The following is a 23057-nucleotide window of genomic DNA, read 5'->3' as shown; positions in this document are numbered from 1 at the left end:
CTACCACTAAATGTTGGACAACTCTTTAGGAGAGTCCAACATATTATATATTTTATATATATATATATATATATATATATATATATATATATATATATATATATATATATATATATATATATATATATATATATATATAAAAGACCCTAAATCAATGTAGATAACTTTAAAAAAAATAGTTTTGCTATCAAAAAATTGGTTTAGCTACAAACTTTGTTGCATATTTGTTTTCCATCTATATGTGAATGTATAAGTTGAAGAAGTTTTTTTTTTTTTTTTTGAGTTCACCTTTTATTTAATAAATTTAAAAATGTTAACCTCAAATTATAATTAAGAGTACACATCGTTTTCTAATAAATCCAAAATAAACTCTATCATATAAATAAAATGGAATAGAATAACAGTCGGTCCGCCACATGGATCAAAATCAGTTGATGAATCGCCATGATTTTGTTTTCTAGCATCGCACCTCCACCAGATTTGTATATATACCTTAAAACTACCTTACTCAATATCACAAACTATATCGCTTTCTCTCTCTAAAAACACTAAATCCCCTTCTTCAATGGACGAGCACACCTCCCCGCTCCTCCCCTTACACGGCGGCGGCGAAGACTCAATCCACCGCTCCATAAGCTTCCACACCCAGATCAAATCCATTTTCACCCTAAAAAACTTCTGCGTTTTGTTGGGTCCTCTATTATGCACCATTATATGCCTGTCGGTTAAGCTGGAAGGCCCATCTCCGACCACCAGCCGGAACATGCTCGGCGTCCTTGCATGGGTGTTCGCATGGTGGCTCACGGAGGCCGTTCCCATGCCTATCACCTCTATGTCGCCGCTCTTCCTTTTCCCTATCTTTGGGATAGCCGCCGCCGATGATGTGGCCCACTCTTACATGGATGATGTCATCTCCCTTGTTCTTGGAAGTTTTATACTTGCTCTTGCTGTTGAGCATTACAACATCCATAGACGATTAGCCTTCAATGTAAGTCTCATCTTTTTACTAATATTTTCTTCATAAGTTACAATAACATAGAAGTGGAAGTCTTTATTCATATTTATTATGTAGTAAAAATAAAGTTATTTTTTGTAATCTTATATGTTTTTATGTAAAAAAAAAAAAAAAAACGTATCATGTTCGTTTCCCTATGCATTATTATGAATTTCTGTTTAGAAATATATTGACATTGACATAGCAACTAATTTCGTATAAAATTTAACTACATATATAGTTTGTAGATATCTTGTCCATTCTTAGTAAGAGTTTTAGGATTTTGGTAGTAATATCAACTTATTGTTTTCATATCTTGTGGATAAATCAAAGTCAAAATAATTGGGATGATATAAAATTGATTTTGTCATCTTCACACAAGGGGATGAATATTAGTATTTTACGTTATGTATGCATCAAAACTAAAAATTCTATTTCTTTCAGTCAAATTTTGACCCCAACTTTATCTTAAATCAGATTAGAAAGACTATTCGTATTTCCTTTCTATACTTTTATTATATTGATATTAAAACGATTATGTTCAAAAATAACTACCACGTTTCATTCGCCTTGCAGATAACACTGCTGTTTTGTGGGGACCCACTAAACCCACAGCTTCTTCTGCTCGGAATATGCGCCACGACAGCATTTGTGAGCATGTGGCTGCACAATGTGGCGGCCGCCGTCATGATGATGCCGGTGGCGACCGGAATCCTCCAACGGTTACCGTCGGGATCGGGTGAGTCGACGGTGATAACTAAGTTTTGCAAAGCGGTGGTCCTTGGAGTGATATACTCGGCGGCGATAGGAGGAATGAGCACCTTAACAGGGACAGGTGTCAACCTGATATTGGTTGGGATGTGGAAGAGCTATTTTCCGGAAGCAGATCCGATAAGTTTTAACACATGGTTTTACTTTGGGTTCCCAATGGCAGTTTTGTTATTTTTTGCTTTGTGGGCCATACTTTGTGTCATTTATTGCCCAAGAGGATCTGGGGATGTCTTATCAGCTTATCTGGATAAAGCCCATTTAAAGAGGGAGCTTGACTTGTTAGGTAAAGCCCACCACTAAGTCCAAATAACATTGGTATTTTTGAGTTTTGACCCGTTATTTGTTATTTGTTAATTATAATGTTTTTTTTTTTTTCTTGTGTTTGCATGTGGATAGGTCCAATGGTTTTTGCTGAAAAGATGGTGTTAGCTGTGTTTTCTGTGAGTTTTCAATTTGATTAAATGAAATTAGTATGCAATATGTTAAGTGATCATTTAACATAGTTTTCTTGTAGATGTTAATTGTTTTATGGATGACAAGAAGCATAACCGATGATATACCTGGATGGGGTGCCCTTTTCAATGATCGTGTTGGTGATGGGACCGTTAGTGTGAGTATATTGACATTACGCATGATTTTTTACTTTGGGTATGATATAACATATGATTTGTATTGTGGTTAGTGCATCCATTGAGATTAAGACTAATTCATATTTTTCTCACCCAAAAATGTGGGACATGGATTCTCTATGGATCTCCTGTCGACATGAATGTCATTCTCATCCTCATTAGACAACTTATCCGGTCCAATCCTACATCGTGTAACAAAAGATATTGCTTGATGCACATGATTAATAATGGAATATGAGTGTTTGATGAGTTGTTAATTTGTATAGGTAATGATGGCAACTTTACTTTTCGTAATCCCTAACAAGAAGCAATTAGGAGAGAAGCTAATGGATTGGAATAAATGCAAGAAATTACCATGGAATATCGTTTTGTTACTTGGAGCTGGTTTTGCAATAGCAGATGGAGTAAGAACAAGTGGTCTCGCTGATGAATTATCCAAAACCCTACAATTTTTAGCACACGTACCATATTTAGCAGTTGCCCCGACTATTTGTCTAATAAGTGGAGGCATTACCGAGTTTACATCAAACAATGCCACAACTACCCTTCTAATTCCACTATTAATCCAAATCGCGCAAACGATTAATGTCCATCCTCTTCTCCTTATGATTCCTGGATCCATTGGGGCTCAATTTGCTTTCTTACTTCCTACTGGAACCGCTTCAAATATTGTAGGGTTCACAACTGGACATATTGATATCATAGATATGCTTAAAACAGGCTTGCCACTGAAAATTATTGGAATAGTTGTATTGTCAGTTTTAATGCCTACTCTTGGTAAGTCACTAAACTCTTAATTATGTTAAAGAAATATTCAACTAACTTGGGTCTTGCTTTTGCAGGAGTGCTTGTCTTTGTGAAGAACAAAGAGATACCATTTTGAAATATTCAATATCATTTTATTTTTTTGTAATGTTTTGTAACCCCTCCCAATGTATGTACATGGTAGCAACATTGGACACCTTGCTAGTTTGTATTATTTTACTAGAATAGAATACATAAGGCGTAAACAACCACAACGGTTGTGCAAAAAATTTCATTTCTGTTCTTTTTTTTATTTATCATTTTGTAATATATTTTTTGGATTTGTTAGATCCATATATACCAGGAGACTTTTATCTTTGCTTACCTTTTCTCTATTATTTTATAATTTATTTTTTATTCCATAAAGTAAATAAAATGTATAGGATGTTGATTCTACTTGTTTATGAACACTTGGCGATAAATGGAGAAGGCCACTCTCATTATTTTCAACTCCATACTCCCAACCAATATAATATATCCAAACCGCACCATTCTCATTACTTGCAACATTTATTTCCTCAATCCCAATTCTCACTCACAAAACCTTTTATTAATATTTCATGTATCTGTTTACTAAAAATACAACTCACAAGTCACCTAAATGACATATATATTATGTATTATAAATTCACATTTACTCACCCTCTCAACTCTATTTAGGTATTTGTTGGGAATTCAATAAAGTGGGGATGTAATTAGTGATAGCTAGAGATTTTTTTTATCACTATAAATTCCCAATATCTAATTCATTTTCCATCAATCAAACAAGATGGCTCAAAACTTCAAGTCCTTTCTCATGGTCAAGCTAGCCTTCTTCGTTGCAATCACCCTCTATGGTGTCTCTGCCTCTAGGCCCATAACCACTAGCGACGCAGTGAATGGAGTCGGGGCTTGGGATCTTGAGAAAAACTACCTAGAAAAGTTGGGACAATACGCGGTGGCAGCTCACAACCTCGGGTCTAAACATCAACTGACATTCCAAAAGGTGATTACATGGGACCCGCTTACACACGAACACAGTCACAAGTTGACCATAGCAGCAACTGATCACGGCGTTACACACACCTATGAAGCCGTGGTTGCTTACAAACCATTGTTACAATTCACGAAACTTATTTCCTTTAAACTTTGTTAAGAGATATTTCATTGTAACCTTTAAACTTTGTTAAGGGATATTTCATTGTAACCTATGAAATATGAATAAAGTGAAAATTTAATGAAATAAATAAACCTCAAGAAAGGTGTTTCTATTTTCTCTTCTTGTCTTCCCATGTGCTTACACATTATTGCAAACAAACAAATATATGTCTAGACGCTTCATAATATTGCAAAAGTAAACGGGCCCTGCATAATTTTATTAATCAAAACCTTACTAAATAGTGATTTTCAATTATATAGAGTCGCCATTATATTTTTCTAATTTTTAAGCTATCTAACTTCTGAAATGTATTAACCAAAAGATAACATGCTTATTCTTGAATCATATCTTCCTCGCTTGTAATTTTCGCACCAAGAATAAGAATAAGAAATAAATTGCGTGGAATACGGGAAGTACAAAAAAGTTTGTTCAAGGTGTTCAAAGTCAAATTGGAATTCGATTTTTTGAGCAAACCATTTAAAGGTATAACTCTTTAACTCAAATCTTAAGCTTCATATTTTGATTAAGTCTAAAAGATCGTGGCAATGAGTATGAAATAGAGATATATAAACACGGTGTGTTTAAAAGATATGTATGATTGACTTTTGAAGAAGTCAAACGGTGATGGTGCTTTAAATACAAGACTATATCAATACAAATGATGATCAAAATCAAATAAAAATGATGATCAAAATCAACTTAATTACAAGACAACCAATTTCTATCAAAACAAATCCACAAATTGACATATTACAATGATGATCAAAATCAACGTACTCAACATTGATTATTTCAAACTTCATTTACTTTCAAGCAAAAAAAAATTGTAAAACCGTCGCATGTAGATTAATTCCCAACCAAACAAAGAGAATAGAAACACAATTTTGTCACTGCCCCAAGTGGGGTCAATAGCTCTCGATCATAATCAAAATTGAACAAACTTCTCCAATTCGACTACCCCACAAATTCAATTCGAGAAAGGTTTCATTTATTTTTATCCAAAGGTTTTTTGTGCGTTTTCGAATATGAGCCAATAGATATTAACCACAAAACCAAAGATGACAAAGAACCCATATAAACAACCAGAAAAAAAAAAATGTTTGTTTGCTAGATGACACCTACGAATATGAAGATAACGACTACAACTGCCGATGCCATGTGAGTATGTGACAAGAGAAAGATGGAAATCGTAAGCGTCAAATCGATTTAAGTAAAAGCAAGAAAACAAAATTCTACAATGGGGAGAGGGGAGGGGGAGGGATTAAAGATGAGAAATTGAGAATATTATAGATGATAGCCAACGTAATTTTTAAACTAACATCTAATTTCACATATGTTCAGGACGAGATTTGGAGGATACCGTCTGATACCACTACATTAGAAGTCTTTTGGATTCTTATTAAAAATATGTTTTGGTTGTTTTGTATGGGAATTATGCAAAACATATAGGAAGAGTCAAACCCCAACAAGCAAGGGGCTTGATTTCGGTCCTAAGCCTCTAGGAAGAGTCATTCCTGAAATTCTTAACCCTTAAGGGTTTATATATGAGTGTAGGAAGGTGTTGGATAAGGCAAGTATCTCCAAGATAACATTTATCCATTAGCTTCCTCCCTAAGGCAACCATAGAGCCCAATGAATCCTTAGAAGGTTTCTAGATTTCGTCTCTTCCTAATGGGAGGTTCTAGAATTCCTCAATGCTCAACTATTGAACATTGTCACAATTAGTTCTCCTACTTTTAATTAATCCAATTAATCCAAAAATTAATTTCAATTAATTTTGGATTAATAATTAATTAGATAATATTATTTCCAATTAATATATTATTCTCATAATGTATTAACAAATTATTTATTTTGATTTCCAATTAATTTATTAACCAAGTAATAAATTAATAAACCAAACTCTCCTTCTAAAAGATATCATATCCAATTACTAGGTTTGAGGGCAATCCAAAAGGATTGTGCTACTATCAATTCAAGTTTATACCAATTATAGTTATTCGCTTAGACACCCAATCGAGCAGTCTCACATTTGGATAAGTTTGTAACTATAATTGCCGGTATAACTTCTAAACTAATTAGCAAATTGTAGCTTCCAAAAGCCGTTGTCGAACTCTGTCCCATTTAGTTACGTGTCCTAAGATAAGTGATCAAATATTCTTTCGTTCTACAAGATATCGTATAGACATAAGACATTGATTATAATCAATCTCATTGTCTAAGTTTTGTTTCATGATTTCTGATTTATGACAAATCAATTCAGACTACTAGTTGAACACATCAATTTAGTCCAGGCTTGACCAAACACTTCCAATGTCGACATCAAATCATCGAGGGGCCCAAATATATTGCTTTTCCCGTTAGGGATAAAGGAACGAATGAAGTTTGACTTATATTCTTGTACTATTTACTCATCAAATCATGCACAACAATATGTTTTATAACATCAAGTTACTGATGCGTTTACATATTATCAATGCATAATTGACTTGTAAACAACAACTCATATATCTCTGTTTTAAGAATATAAGATATTATCGTCTCAAAGTTACTAGTGATAAAATCCATGAAGTAATTCTCTAAGTGTGGGTTTATCCAATACTCAAAATCCTTATTTTCTAAGTACTCATGAAAATTGTAGCAACCATTGTAATGTCTAATCTTCGTAGACAATCTACAATTCAATTCATGATAGTGTTGATTCACTACTTACTTCCAAAAGTATGATCGACTGTGGATATTAAAATAATCCAATTATTCATGAAGTAAAACAATCAAAGCGAAACACAATAATAACCTAATTAATTATGGTCTCAAAACTATTGAACATAAATAAAACTCTTATTGTTTAATCACCATATTAATTAGACTTTATTCATTATATAATGTTTCGAGTAATCAACTAAACACTTGAAGTAAACATCAGTCATGCCATGTTATAAACATACATACTATGTCTCATTATGGTCCTTCCTTTGCGAACAGATCAATTGGACACTATTCCAAAGATGATCATTTCACAATTCCAAATTCTTGTCACTACTAGAATGTGTTAGAGTTCAACCTTACATGCAATGATCTTTTGTAATGTTGAAGCTTCAAAGTCACGGAGACTTAGCTAACGTTATTACAAAATGTTCCATTAGAACTTTTTTACTAAAAACAATTCCAAAATAATGAAGTTTCAAATTCAAGGCACACTCCTTGAACACCTTTCTTGCATTAAAGTTTCTGTCTCGTATGTAGATTTTAATAATCAACTCACTCTATGGAAACATTTCCATATTCCCATATAACCGTCAATTCTGATCGAATGACCAATTCCATCAAAATCCTAAAATAACCTAATTCCATAAAATGACCAATTCCATCGAAATCCCAAAAAACCCCTCAAGGTCAAACTTGGTAAAAGTCAAAGTTAAAGTCCACCTGTAAAACCCACTAAGCCAAACGAGTTAACCCGATTGAGTCAACTCAAACGAGCTACTCACAAAGCTGACCCATGTACGCTTAGCGTATGCGAAGCCTCGCATTGACCACCATTGGGGTGGTTGACCGAGTATACGATATGTACTCCCACTTACGCGGGGCGTAACCTCACAACCCCAAATCTTCATTAAGTGATTAATGACTTAAGCACTCAAGCCAATATTTCAGATCCACGACTAAAACACACCCTAGAGTGATAAAGTTTCCAATTTTATGACTTTACACACCTAATAAGATCTTAACACAAGGTCTTAATCCATTAAGACCTCCTACAAGATGCATGGAGCAAAACTAACCAAAGAGACTTCATTTTTATGGGTAAGGACCCTTCTTAGGGTCTGAAAGGAAAAGTCAAAACATCACATGCCATGCTCAAGATGATACTTTTGGGACCAAAAAGATGACATAAAACCCCCATAACTAGATCTAAAAGATTAAGAGGCAAATGTGCAAACATTATACCTTGAAAGGCTTGCAAATGAAAGATAGATCCTAGATCTAAGGTGCTTCATTCTCCAAGTTGAGCTTGATCTTCTTCCTTACTCTTCAAATCACACAAACACACTCTTTAATACTTGAAATGTCCTCACAAGGTGCTTCCAGGGTTTCAGATCACGAAAAGAGGGTAGAGGCTGTTTTGGTGAAGAGAAATGAGGCCATAAAGATGCTTAAATACCACCCAAACCCTAAAAATTAGGGTTTCCATCTTTCTTTAGTACTCACCGCACACATAAGTGTACGTCCAGTGTATAGGTGCGCCCTAGTACACTCAACATACACACACGTACGCTTAGCATACTCATCTTGCCCAAAATTACAAGAAGCCATTAGGGCTTCAAGGCACATTCTCTTCGACTTAGGGACCAAAATGCCATATAATAAACTTAAGGGATAAATTTAGAAATACATGAAGATCGAGATGTTACACCATGTATACTCCTCAGAAAGCCAAAAATCACATTAAGCACTTAATGCTTAAGTCCAAGCATCCAAAACACAAATCTAGCTCAAGTGAAACACCCTAAACGGTGAAGTCATTAACTTGATGTCTTTGCATGGCTCAAAGAGGCCCAATATGCATTTCTAACACTCTAACTTCATGTTAAGACCATTAACTCATGCATGGTTGAGCTTAACCCATCAAGATGCCATTTTAATGATTCCACAACTCTAGAAATACTAAGAAATGACCAATACAAGTTATGGAGTAACTTCTACTCACAAGAACCAAACCAAGGGACTAAAACATACTAAATGTAATCCAAAATCTAGATCTAAGCTAAGGAGTCATAAAGTATGAAGCTTTATACCTCCAAAAGATTGCCAAGGTGAAGAGAGTGATGGATCTTCAAGCTCCAAGCAAACTAATCCTCCTCTAATGACCTATTCTTTTTCAAGATGCACACACACACACACAAGGCTCAATTTCTCTAAAAAGGGATTATAGTTTTGAGATAATGCCTTGGGGACAATGGAGGCTGGAAAATGAGAGAAACCTTGGGACATAAGGTGCTTAAATAGGGTCCAAACCCTAACATTTAGGGTTTGCATTATGTGTAATTACACCCACGTAATATATGTACGCCTAAGGTACTGGAGTGAATAATTGCGATCACTTAAGCCCAGTACGCCCAATGTACATACCTTATGCGCCTAACGTACTAGCCAACCCACTTTCCCATTCTAACTTCTAAAGGCCATAACTTCTACGTCCCAACTTCGTTTTAATCGTTCTTTATATGCTTTGGAAGGTAATGAAAAATCCTGCAACCCTATCAAATCTCCTTCAACTTAAAACCATCTGAACATTATTCCTTACTTCGAGAAAATGTTCGAAGCATCACTTTTATCATTATACATTTGGGCTCCAATGCACAAACCGAACTCTTGGATCACATAACCTACATTACCCACATTCAAATGGGTCTAAACCTCTCTTCCAATAAATCCAGAAGCCTTATGATAATTGATGTTTGGGTCACTGCCCCGAATTAAGAAACGACTCAAAACAGGGTGTTAAAATTCTTTTACAAAGTCACTAGTATAATAAGTAGAAACATCCCTTAAATTTTCATGATTTTTGGAGAATTTTTTCTTTTTTTTTTAATAAAAAAATAATATATTTTTTTTCAAAATTTAATGATTATGCTCATTTTGTAGAGAATTAAATTTAAAAACTTTGGTTTTTTTATAAATAAAACTACATGTGTCCGCAAGTAAGGTCCAAGTTTGCCATTTCAGCAACAAATCTTTATTATTATTTTTTTCTTTAAAATTTCATGATTATGCTCATGTTGTAGAGAATTAAATTTAAAAACTTTGGTTTTTTTATAAATAAAATGACATGTGTCCACAAGTAAGCCCCAAGTTTGCCATTTCAGCAACAAATCTTTATTTCCTTTGACAGTTTTGACCCCCAACATTTTCCCTTAATTGGAAAGTGATCTTAACTTGATGTTATTTACAGAAAATACCATTGGACAATTTTTTTTTTTTTTGTTTATTTGTTCATTTTGATTTATCTCACCCACCCATTTAAACCAACAAACGTCTAAGATTTGTCCTCGCGGTCCTCACAATTTTTTGAATCCTCACTCGATCTAACTTTTATAAATATATGCCACCACTAGTCCTTCTCGTCGTTTATATCTCATTGTTTCTCTTTCTCGCCTCCCTACGTCATCGCTAGTCCTCATTTTTTCCGTCTCATTGTCTCTTTTTCTCAACTCATCATAAATATTGAGTTTGTTCATTCGAAAGTTTATCAAATATGAATATTTCATTCATCACAAAATTGTTCACAATGTTAAAGTGATTATTTTTCATTAAATACATTAATTTAGTAACCTTGTTAAACAAATTTTCATTTGAAACCAAATTTATTTAGAGATTTTGAACATCAATTTAGTAACCTTGTTAAACAAATTTTCATTTGAAACCAAACTCATTGAAACATCTCAAAAATACAGTCTAAAATTCTCGTTTTAAATCATTAATAAAAACCATAATTATCAACCATTTCATTTGTAAACAAAAATCGTTATATCAAAATCAGAGTATCATATCAAAATATGATCTTTTTATCAGAGTAAACATCCCAGGATAAAACTTATTGGTGTGTGCCATGCAGTTATCCTGAGCTCCTCCCTCCGCTACCGGAAGTACCTGAAACTAAAACTGAAAACTGTAATCACGAAGTTTAGTGAGTTCCCCAATCTACCACATACCATACACATAATCACATATTGCAAAGATTGGGCCTAGCCTGCTACATCAGACGAACCCGACATCAGGCCCTGCCTGACATCGTGCCCCACTCGATATATTGATCTATTTCTACTAGGCCCCGCCAGTCTCCAGGCCCCGCCCGCTATACACATAAAAACAATAACATATAATCATGCTAATACATAACAAACAATCATTATACTATAACTGCTAGTCTCAAGGCCCCGCCCCTACTCTGCTACTAATAAGATATGGAACCCCGTCCACACTCAACTAGTGATGAAATATGGGCCCCGCCCACACTCGCCCCCTACCAGGTACATACAAGTATCACAAAGACAACAAGTATAACTAAACATACACTACTGCCTCGGGTACCACCCGACATCTAACCGTAATTTGGAAACATACCTATAATCCTTCCTCGGGTCTCGCCCGTCATCGGATCTAAATCCGGTATACACTAACATACATACATGGGCCGACATTGGCGCCTTAGACCCATTCCTACTGGAAAGAACTCACCTCACAAGCTGACTATAGAATCCTACGGATAACTCCTCGCTGCTAACTGGCAGATCCTCGAACTGCTGATCAGTCGACTCCCCGATTTATTAATTACCAAAATGACACTTAGACCAAAATACCCTCTAAAAGTCAAACTAAGTCAACCCTGGTCAAAGTCAAAGTCAACGGTCAAATTCAACACTCCGAGGTGACTCAACTCGTCGAGTTGCTCCATCAACTTGTTGAGTGCTAAAACTCCGAACACTACAATCGCAAACCAACTCGTCGAGTCAACCCTTGACTCGCCGAGTTCCCTAGTCACTCCGGGTCACGATTTATCAAATCTACTCGTTGAGTTGGTCCTCAGACTTGCCGAGTCCTCGCATGAACATAAACGAGAAAACTCACTTTGACTCATCGAGTCCCTCCCTAGACTCGCCGAGTCCCTCAGTCTGTTGGGCTATCTTAATGGATTAAGCCACTATTCTACAAATCTAAGCTCCAAAATTTGAAGATACACTAGAAATGACCTTGGAAGGGTAAAGTTTCCAACTTTACCCGTTAATATCCTCACTTAGTGGGTTTCCATGAAAACCCTAACTCTAGAGGACTTGGATCTTGGTCCACAAGCCACCCAACCCCAAACCAATGCATCCAAACACAGATCTGGATCCAATCACCTCATAACCATGCAAAGCTCCTACCTTTTTCCTCCACACATGGCCTTGTGAGCTAAAAAGGCCAAAAGAATACTTCTTATGCTTGCATGGGGATTCATATGGCATAAAGCTTGCACCTTTATGCCATAACAACCCTTAATGGTTCTAGATCTGAAAGCATAAGCCTTGGGATGTCCATTCCTCACATGCTAGGGTTCTTGGACCAACCCTCCTCCCCCCCCCCCCCCCCCCCCCCCCAACCCAAAGTGACAAAGAAGAGATGTAAGTGCATAATGATCAAGGTTGAAGCTTTCTTACCAGAAAATGGAGAATGATGAAAGAGGTTTCTGGATCTACTAGTCTCTTCTTGTATCCTCAAGGCTTCATCGTCTTCTTCAAGCTCTAAAGCACTCAATAATGACTCACAAGCTCATGGAAGGCACTAGGGTTTCGTTCTGGACTTGAGAGAGCATTAAGGAGGTTGAGGGAGTGTTATAATGTTCTTTAAATAGCGTACAAGGCCCGAACTTAGGGTTTCCCAAACCCTGACCAACTCGCCGAGTTGGTCCCCCGACTCGCCGAGTCGGTCACTTAACTCGTGACTCAAAAACCGCTCCGACTCGCCGAGTTCTTCCATGGACTCGACGAGTTGACTTCATCATTTACGGCTTTTCCTTCTTTTATTGCTCTTCTAGATTCCGGGTGTTACACTCATTTAGAGATTTTGAATTATTCATACATTTGAATAATTCAATATTAAACCATTTGATTTTTATCAAACAACGCATAATTTTTAGAATTGGGGAGGTAATCTTTGTGTTGTATATTTTGTTTCTATGAAATTATGACTACGACTTTGCTCATGACTCATACATAAAAAGATGCATATGTCTAAGTAGTTAATATCAAGAAATATATAATATAAGGTTTATAACAACATACACATATTATTTGCTCACGATATTTATATTACAAGATGATTTTGATTATAATTATATTACAATTACAATATTATTATATAACAGTCAAATCGGATTACATCACCTTCCACTCTTTTCCACTTTGGCACTTTCCATTGCTTTTTGATTAATCGCGTCTTTATTTTATAGGAAGTCATCAATTTCAAAATTTTGAAGTTGTATACTTTTATCAAAATAAGCTTTCGCAAGGTAAACACGTCATCGTAATTATTATTATTTTTTTTTTCAGAATTTTTGAATTTATTTTTTAGAACAAAAAAAATATATACTTTTTTATTATTATTATTATTATTATTATTATTATTATTATTATTATTATTATTATTATTATTATTATTATTATTATTATTATTATTATTATTTATACAATTATGTGTTAATTTAGTAGAGATGAGATGATAATCGGTTATAGTTAAATTAGGTTTCAAGAAGCCAATAAGGGGCCCAGATCGAAATCCGCTGAAGCCGCTTATCCACACAAGTAGTGTCACAATCGGTGGTGATCAGACTCTTGCCGTCGTTGCTGTCTTCTGCTTCTGCTAGCTGTCAAACTCACCTCGCCGGAGCACAAGAACCAGAAAACATACCATCGCCGACATGAAAGGTCTCTTCAAGTCAAAACCTAAGACGCCGGTTGACCTCGTCCGTCAAACTCGGGATCTCCTCATATATGTCGACCACAATCCCGATAGTCGCGAAAGCAAACGCGAAGATAAGGTTTGGGATCACAATTTTACTCAATTAGGTTAACTTTGTTCGATGCAATCTGTTGATATATATATTTTATATTCTACTATAAAAAATGATTTCGTTGGCGTAATTTAGTTGAAATTCGGATGATACGGATGTAATTTCTACCTTTGCTATATATAGGCGGGGTTGTGATTTTATTAATGTTGTTAATTTCGTGTTCTTGCTTGTTAATAATTGATTGCGCTATTAATTTTGGATCTTCATTCGGACAATTTTTATAATGCGATATCGCATTGGGGATATAAAGAAGCAGCTGCGTGTAATCTGAAAATTCTTTTCCGATTCGTGCTTTCTGCGTATCTAGTTTCTATTTTTAGATTGATGGTTTAATTTTCCACAAGTTCACTTACTAAATATGTATGAGTTCTGTTGAATGATTTAATTTTGTTATACATATGGATCAAACTTTCTTAACTGTATAGACTTAAGCTACTTGATCTATAATCTATTTGATCTTTAATAACATGTTTTGAATTTCCAGTTTGCAGCTCTGAGTAAGCTTCTCCGTGAGCTTAAGCAAATTCTGTATGGGAATAGTGAAGCTGAACCTGTTTCTGAAGCTTGTGCTCAATTGACCCAAGAGTTCTTCAAAGAAAATACACTTCGCTTAGTGATTGTTTGTCTCCCAAAGTTAAACTTAGAAGTAAGCATCTTTCTAGCATGCTTCACCAATCACCAATACTCATGGGTTTTGCATTCTACACTTTTCGGATGATTATTACACTTTACATACGCATATGATTTCTTCTGATTCATCTAATTTTAGTTTCAAACTTGAATTCCTTTCATAGGCTCGCAAAGATGCTACTCAGATTGTTGCAAACCTGCAACGTCAACAAGTTCAGTCACGATTGATTGCATGTGATTATTTGGAGGCAAATATTGATCTAATGGATATCTTGGCATCAGGGTAAGCTTTAGAATTACAAAATTGGGTTAATGATTGATTTTGGTATTTCTATGTGGTTGCACTACCTTATTCTAATGTGTCTTTGAGCATAAAATGAATCAAACTTTGCTATTTGTTTTAACTTTTATCAATCTGTATTATCTTTGATGTGTGTAAAATGAATCATGTTCCTGAAAGTTTATTATTTTTTTTCATTTAGTTATGAGAATCCAGATATGGCATTACATTATGGTGCAATGTTGAGAGAATGCATACGTCATCAAAGTGTTGCTAGGTCAGTTTACTTGATATCATTAACAAGATTTCTCCTTCATCCTTCATTTACATATATATAAATATTTTGAGTTTATTTATTTATTTGTTTTAAAGGTATGTATTGGAGTCGGAGCATATGAAGAAGTTCTTTGACTTTATTCAACTTCCAAATTTCGATATCGCAGCTGATGCTGCAGCAACATTCAAGGTTTTAAAAATTCATTATCTTTTTCACACACACACACACAATGACACAATTCATTTGTTGTAAAGATTATATATTTGTACACAATTTGTTTTAAATCATATTAAATGTTGCAGGAACTATTGACACGACACAAATCAACAGTTGCTGAGTTTCTTTCTAAAAACTATGACTGGGTAACATATACTTTTTAAAATACATTTTATAAAAAAAAATTTATGCAATTATGGTTTTTGTTGTCAGTTTTTTGCAGAGTACAACTCTAAGCTTCTTGAGTCTCCAAATTACATCACAAGAAGACAAGCTATCAAGGTGTGATTTCTATTTAAATTTTTAGAGATTGAAAAAAGATTAAATTTTTAATACTTGGTTTTCATTTTTTTTTTTTTTTTAATTTTCTTTTCAGCTATTGGGAGACATGTTGCTAGATCGCTCAAATTCTGCTGTAATGACACGATATGCAAGTTCAAGAGACAACTTGAGGATCTTGATGAATCTTCTCAGAGTACGATTCTCTCTCTCTCTCTCTCTCTCTATGATACATTAAAACTCACGAAGCTATATTATTTTAAAAAAAAATGGTTCTGATTTGTGTAGGAGTCGAGCAAGAGCATCCAGATAGAAGCATTTCATGTTTTTAAGGTAACCAAGTTTGAAGGAATCTTAAAATATTATTTAATGATTGGTGAAAATTAAAGAAAATTATTTTTTGTTTGACAGTTATTTGCAGCCAATCAGAATAAGCCAGCTGACATTGTGGGAATACTTGTTGCAAATAGGAGCAAGCTTCTTCGATTGTTTGCTGATTTTAAGCCGGATAAAGGTAAGAAAATTAAATTACAAATTTGGTCCCTATGTTTTTACCCAAAATCACAAGTTTCAAATTTCTTCCAATGACGCAATATAAAATGACTTTTTATTTTGGAGGACTGAAATCGCAATATTGAGTAAAGAACAGGGGCCAAATTTGTAATCTAAAATTGTTTTAGAGTTATTAGAAAAGTAATGAATTGTGAATTTATGATGATGATAAATGTATATAGAGGATGAGCAGTTTGAGGCAGATAAAGCCCAAGTGGTTAGAGAAATTGCTGGGCTTGAACCACGAGACAATTAATTCGGGTATGACGTGGCAATGGCCAGTGAGATATATAATTATATATAAGTTATATTATTTTCACTTTGTTTGATTTTAGCATGTGAAATAAACATGTAATGTTAGTGGTATCAAATATTAATATGCGGATGTAGATATATGAAAAATAATATATATTTTAAAATAAATTGGTGTATTATTAATGAATGTTTTGGCCTGGGATATACATGCGTGCATGCTAGTTAGGAAGTCGGTGTCGTAGTAGATGATGTATCATGTATGTACATTGTATTATTAGTTTTGACTAACATATTTTATACTTCACTTTCTTTGAAAATCCTATTTTAATTTGTGAATGGTGACAAAAATACTTGTGTTTATCTTGAACAAAAATTCTAGTATACTTTTTTGGGTTTCGAGGAAACAAGAAAACATGGAAGCATTTGAATTTGTTTATAAGAAATGATGTATATCTGTATTTTTTTTTTAATTTGCAAAACGTGTAGGAAAAAATAGCGTTTCAAACTGTTTATAAAAAAAAATGAAAAAAAAAATAGTAAGTGAAATTGAGGTCGTGTGTTAAAGTTGATACTTGATAATAATAAAGTGGGGAAACTTAAAAAAAGTGATGTATTGTTTGCAAATAAATGACATCGTCAAAATCAAAGAAAGTGATAAAGTAGTGAGGATGAATAGATGATTACACAATAACATACGACTACAAGATAAGAAACTACGTACATCTAATCGGTGGATAAATGTAATTATAAATTTTATCCATATCAATTGATTTTGGAGATTAGAGATAAAATGATGACATCTTTGATTTTAAGGAGAAATGATGATGTTTGATAATATACAGGTTGTTAGAAAATTATTTCTAATGCCTGTGTTTGGGTCACCTGGTCTTAAATCATAGAGATTGTCATTTAGACTCGATTTTATAGATTTGGATTGCCAAAACCTTAAGAAAATCATGAATGTTCGAAATTTCAGCATCAACAGTTCAACAGTCTCAGTATGGTCAGGAAAGTGTAGTCCTCATGCTATATGGATGACACAACAAACAATATAAATGATTTACATGGCTTAAATTATGGCCTACACGAGCGTGCCAATTTGTACCATGAGAATATATAAGGACTTGAGGGAAATAATGTTACGGCCTTAGGTAAGTTTTGTAGTTTAGGTTTAAGAATTAGTCTAAGGGGTTGAGAGTTGGGATTGCTTTTTGAGCTTTAAAAGTGTTTTTGACAAAAGTACTTATTGATGGTAGAAAAACAAGTTTTTAAAAACTTGTTTGAATCAGATTTTGTGGTGAAAAAAAAACTTTATACTTGTAAAATGATTAAAAGGGCAGAAAGGAAGGATGGAGATTATAAAATGACTAAAAAGGAGTGAGAGAGTTCATTAAGTGCGGCATTGTCATTTTCACTTTCAAAAACCAAAAACACTTATGCAATACCCTTTTTTTTTTAAAAGAATGAGATGTACTCCCTTGTTTCAAATTAATAGTTCATGTTTCCTTTTTGGTTTATCCCAAGATAATTGTCCACCTCTAAAAAATAAATATAATTTTTATCAAAATATCCTTCATTATTAGTAAAACTACAATGAAATTAAATGCAACTACCATAGAATTAAATGCAACAAAATGGTATAATTGTTATTTTATATAATAAAGTTAATGGTAATTAATATTTTCTTAAGTCGTGTGTTTTTTGTCTGCGGACAATAATTTTGGGACGGAGGGAGTATAAAAATTGGAGAACATAGAGGGGCCAAAGCCTAAATTTTATATTTTTTTAGCCTAATATGTGTAAAATTTATATTTTTAATAGGCATTGATTACTTATAAACAGAAAACAGGGGGTGCCTCTTCTGGCCCTATAGAAGCTCATCCTTTGTTAATGAGTTAAGCTGAATCCTCCGATTCCAAAGTCCATATTTGATCATTTTTATTGTCTAAATGGATAAGTTACCAACGTTATCTCTTGAGACTCACCAAGAGGTTTAGATCACAAGTCTTAGGTTCATAAGGCACAACCATGGCATAGGCTTAACCAAGAAGCACTTAATCCCTTAAGTCTCAATCCAAAAGAGCTTATAACACCAAAACCAACTTAAATCTTGTTGCTTTTTAAACATGCATGTCATGGACGCAAATTAGGTCAAAATAGGATTTATGACCAAATCTTATGCATAGCTCAATCAACCAACCAAACTTCAGATCTAAACCATGAATTACTCCAAATGATCCATAGATTCATAAAGTTCCAACCTTTATGATATCTCACCATCCCAACTAACAACATCAAGAAGAAAATAGGACAAATTCAAGACCTAGCAACCTATAATCAAATAGGTGGAGCCTTGAACACTTGCAAGGGTCCAGAATCGAGCTAGGAATGGAGATGTGGACTTTCTTGTTGATCCTTGGCTTACTCCTTCTTGCTTCTTCCTTCAAAATCTCTCAAAAGCACTCAAGAAAAATTCAACAATAGAGGAAAAGGAATTAGGGTTTCTTTTGGGTTAAAAAGGGTGGTGGAGGCTGAGGGTGAGCAAACCCAAGCCTCCTAATTCCTGTAAATTGGGTGCAAACTCTGAAAAAACAGTGGTTACAACGTCAGCGGCATCCACACCTTGGCCTTTCTTGCCACGTTGTGGCGAGTCAAAAGAGACCGCGACCAAAGGATGCCTTGCCACGCCGTAGCGATCCTTCCCTACACCATGGCAACCCCTAAAATCAAAATTTTAAATTAAAATAAAATGTACCTAAAAAATCAGATGTTACAACCCCCCCCCCCCCCACCCCACTTGAATCAGACTTCATCCTTAAATTAAGTTACTGCAAATAGCTCCAGGTAGTGCTCCTTGATCTCCCCCTCAGGTTCCCAAGTCCATTCTGAGCCTTTCTGGTGCTGCCATTGCATCTTCACCAGGTTCACCACCTTGTTTATTCAGGTCTTGGTCTTCCCGTCGAGGATCGTAACCGATTTCTTTTTGTAGTTCAGGCGCACATCCACCTGAATGTCCTCCAACAACACCACTACGAAATCATTGACCAAACACTTTCTCCGAAGGTACTCTTGGCAAGTCCTCCGGGAACTCATCTGAATACTCTCGAACAACCAACACATAATCAATCGTCCTCTTTCTCTCCTCCCTGGTGTCCAATACATAAGCCACAAAACCATAACAACCCTGATGTTGGTATCTCCTAGCTCTTGTAACTGAACAGAGAGCTGATACACGTTGAGCACCCTCGCCGTGAATAACTAGTTCTTCCCCACTTGGGTTTCGAACCCGAATTAACTAGTGCCTATAATCAATCAATGCCTCATTAGGGCTCAACCAATCCATCCCCACGATCACCTTGATCTCATGCAGGGGAATAGGAATCAAATCAATCGGATACCGCTCGCTAAATAACTCCAGCATGTAACCCCGATAATCCATCGGTACCCGTTAACGATCTCTACCTCTAATGGATAATCAATATCCACTGGAGTGTCACTGAATCTCTTGTTGAGCGCAAGAGATACAAATGATCGAGTAATGCCATAATCAAACAGAACTACCGTTCACTAGGAACGTCCCAATATAACATCAAATATATAATAGGCATAAACATCAAAGCAATAAATGAAATAGGGAGAAAATACACACCCGTAACCATATATGGCGTTGTGCATGCCTCCTCGGCTAACAACTGGAAAGCTCGATTCCTCACAACTGGCGCATCTCCCTTGCCCTTGCGGCTATCGGTGATCCTCAATGTCGCTGGAGTAGGTGCTACCACCGTCCCCCTTGCCAAACTCAGAAAATGGTCCTTCTTGTGGCCCCTATGACTGCAATGAATGCAAATCAGATCAGACGTCTGGGTGGTGGGGCAATCCCTGCTAAAGTAACTGGTCTTGCCATACTTGTAGCAGTTGGACCCACCCATCCTACAAACTCCATCGTGCACCTTGTTGCACCTGCCACAAAGGTCCCAAACTTTCTGGCCCCTCGATCGTCAATCAACAACCTTGGGCTTCTTTCTCGAGCTCTCCGATACATGTGCTTGAATCAGCTTCCTCTTCCTCACCGTCTCCAAATTAATCTCCCATTCGCGAGCCCGAGCTATCATTTCTTATAACGCCCGTGTTTCTAGGCTAGGCATTAATGATGATTTAATAGTCTAGGTCAACCATTCCGACTCTCTGAATCCCTTGTGACTCTTTCGGTTTCTAGCAAGAGCCACAAAGACAACAATCACATTCAGGAATATTAGTAAGTGTCACAAAGACCACTACTATCCTACAATATAATTATTCGATCCATAAGTATAGTGAGGAGATTTACCTAACAAACGATGATCAACTACTACTGCTCCTACTAACGTGAATATAGATGCTATAACCCAACTATACAGCCATACAAAGTACACCCTTACCTTTACTTCCAAGACTAGGGGTTTGACCAAAATTCAATGAAAGTCAAAGTCAAAGTCAATGGTCAAAGTTGACTCTCCATGTCATGGCCATCCTTGGTCACGTCTTAGCCCTCAAACGATAAAACAGACGCGTTTTCCCGAGTCGCCATGCCATGGCAACATAGGCCACACCGTGGGCACTAGGTTCAAATCGTCTTAATGGGATAAGCCGAATCCTCCAATTCCAAAGGATCCAAAGTCCATGTTTTATCATTTTTACTGTCTAATGGATAAGTTTCCAACTTTATCCCTTGAGACTCACCAAGAGGTCTAGATCTCAACTCTTAGTTTCATAAGGCGCAACAATGGCCTGTACTTAACCAATAAGCACTTAATCCCTTAATCTCAAGCTTATCTGCTCCAGAAGAGCTTATAACACCAAAACCAACTTAAAGGTTGGTTCTTTTTAGACATGCATGTCCAATGCAGGTCTTGTGTAACGCCTGTGTTTCTGGGCTTGCCATTTTTAGCAATGTAATAGTCTAGGTTAACCTTTGTAACCCGTTTTGAAATAATATAAGTGTATTATTTGAGTATTATGTGTTTTGTGCTTAATTGCTTAATTATGTGGTTTGATTAATTAAGAATAAAAATAAGCGTCAAAATTTAAGTGTAAAATAAACTCGATATCTTTAGATAATGTTGTAGTAGTTGAAACAAGGTTTCCGAAGATATAAAGAATGCCGAAATCCGAGTTATAACGAGGAAGTTATGACCTGTCGAAGTTTCGCGACAAAACCGGCAACGCTGAATGACGTAAAAAGTGGAATTTACGTTAGAGTGATATTTAACCTTAGTGATCTAAACGAGAATCGAAGATCTCGTTGTTAGTATCAAAGCAATAAAAAGTTAGGCAAGAACGGACGTCAAACGAAGAATTTATGAATTTATAACGAAATTTTCTGTCCCGGCCTATTAAAAATAAATAATAAAAATAAAATCAAAATTAGCCGACGGAGTCTAAACGAAAGTTGTAGAGCATAGTCTCACCTTCATGTGGATATAAAGAACGTCGAAAACGGAGTTCGTATGAAGAAGATATGAATTTCCGAAGTTTATTAAATAATTTGTATTTAATTTTAATTGGAAAATCCGGCCTTATCCGAAGGCGAGTCACCGGACTCATCCGGAGTACGCCCCGCGTACAGCGAAGATGTCGACACTCGCACTCGAGGACTTCGGATGACGAACGCAGTGACGATTTCGGACCAGTACGCCCCGTGTACTCTGAGGCATCAGCCTCCTATAAATAGGATGCGAGGCTGCCGAGTTTCTTTGCTATTTTTCTCCCTTCTCTCTCCCGTTTTGCCTCAATTTGCGTGCCAGAAATACCCCGAAGCCCCGGTAATATTCCCAAGTCCCGAAGCAAGTCCTGAGATCCCGAAGATCCCGAGAAGTGCGGTTTCCGAGCCAAAGCTCTGCCCGCGAGAAGTTCGATTTTTGTTGAGATCTTCCAGATATGCTGAGGATTACTACTTTTGCAAGTCATAGTGCTGTCCGATCATCTTCTGATCAAGTGAGTGTATACTACCTTTCATAAACGCAATAATAATACAAGTATGGTTTGAGTGTATTAAGTATATTGTTGTTTATACGTGTGAGTGCGTTGTTACTTTCTCCTAACGTATAATTATGAAGTATTTCATACGAGATACGTGTTATGTGTATATTTTTTTGTTATGTGTGTGAATGTATATTCACTTTCTTCTATCTTACAGATATGATTATTTCTATATGAAATACGTGTTATGTGTGTGTGCCTCATCTGTTATATGGAAAATGTATTGATCAAGCATGCTATACAGGTTTTGAAAATATGTATAAAAATGTATGTTTTTATCTACTAATATGTTGGGTAGAACATGGGTAGATAGTTGGTGTGTAATAAACCGATGAGAGGCCTCGTTGTTGTTTTGATCCAGTCATCTAGCGGAATTTAGATGACGATCACGGACTTTTCTAGACAGTCCAGTGGAACGCTAGCAGGCTCATAACCTGTAGGTGTTAATGAACTTGGATGTTCATTCGATGTATTCCATCCCCCTCATGGTTGCCTTATTTGACTTATATTGCTGAGGAAACCCCGCAGCATGTGTTGTCACCCCGATGAAAATATTCTTAGATTAGGTCCCTTGTGTTAGTTATTTTAGGGACATAAAGTG

At 35.6% G+C, this 23057-nt stretch overlaps 2 protein-coding genes across 2 annotated transcripts; both read left to right on the top strand.

Annotated features, from left to right (window-relative positions):
* The first annotated feature begins 500 nt into the window (after window positions 1-500).
* TDT (tonoplast dicarboxylate transporter) lies at window positions 501-3522 on the top strand. The gene is made up of 6 exons (XM_078963137.1): window positions 501-988; window positions 1571-2048; window positions 2162-2205; window positions 2280-2375; window positions 2661-3171; window positions 3237-3522. The coding sequence occupies exons 1-6, from the start codon at window positions 566-568 to the stop codon at window positions 3275-3277; spliced, it is 1593 nt and encodes a 530-aa protein (XP_078819263.1). The 5' UTR covers window positions 501-565; the 3' UTR covers window positions 3278-3522.
* A 10096-nt stretch (window positions 3523-13618) lies between these two features.
* Window positions 13619-16625, top strand: LOC145005884 (Mo25 family protein). The gene is made up of 11 exons (XM_078964998.1): window positions 13619-13916; window positions 14434-14595; window positions 14744-14862; window positions 15062-15136; window positions 15232-15325; window positions 15439-15498; window positions 15566-15634; window positions 15729-15827; window positions 15920-15964; window positions 16043-16145; window positions 16366-16625. Exons 1-11 carry the CDS (start codon window positions 13797-13799, stop codon window positions 16437-16439), a joined length of 1020 nt encoding a protein of 339 aa, XP_078821124.1. The 5' UTR covers window positions 13619-13796; the 3' UTR covers window positions 16440-16625.
* The last annotated feature ends 6432 nt before the right edge of the window (window positions 16626-23057 follow it).

Source organism: Lactuca saligna, chromosome 7 (genome assembly GCF_052625555.1).
Source record: "Lactuca saligna cultivar CGN05327 chromosome 7, ASM5262555v1, whole genome shotgun sequence".
Lineage (NCBI taxonomy): Eukaryota > Viridiplantae > Streptophyta > Magnoliopsida > Asterales > Asteraceae > Lactuca > Lactuca saligna.
Note: the sequence above shows the minus strand (reverse complement) of the source record. Positions and strands in the feature narration are given on the sequence as shown.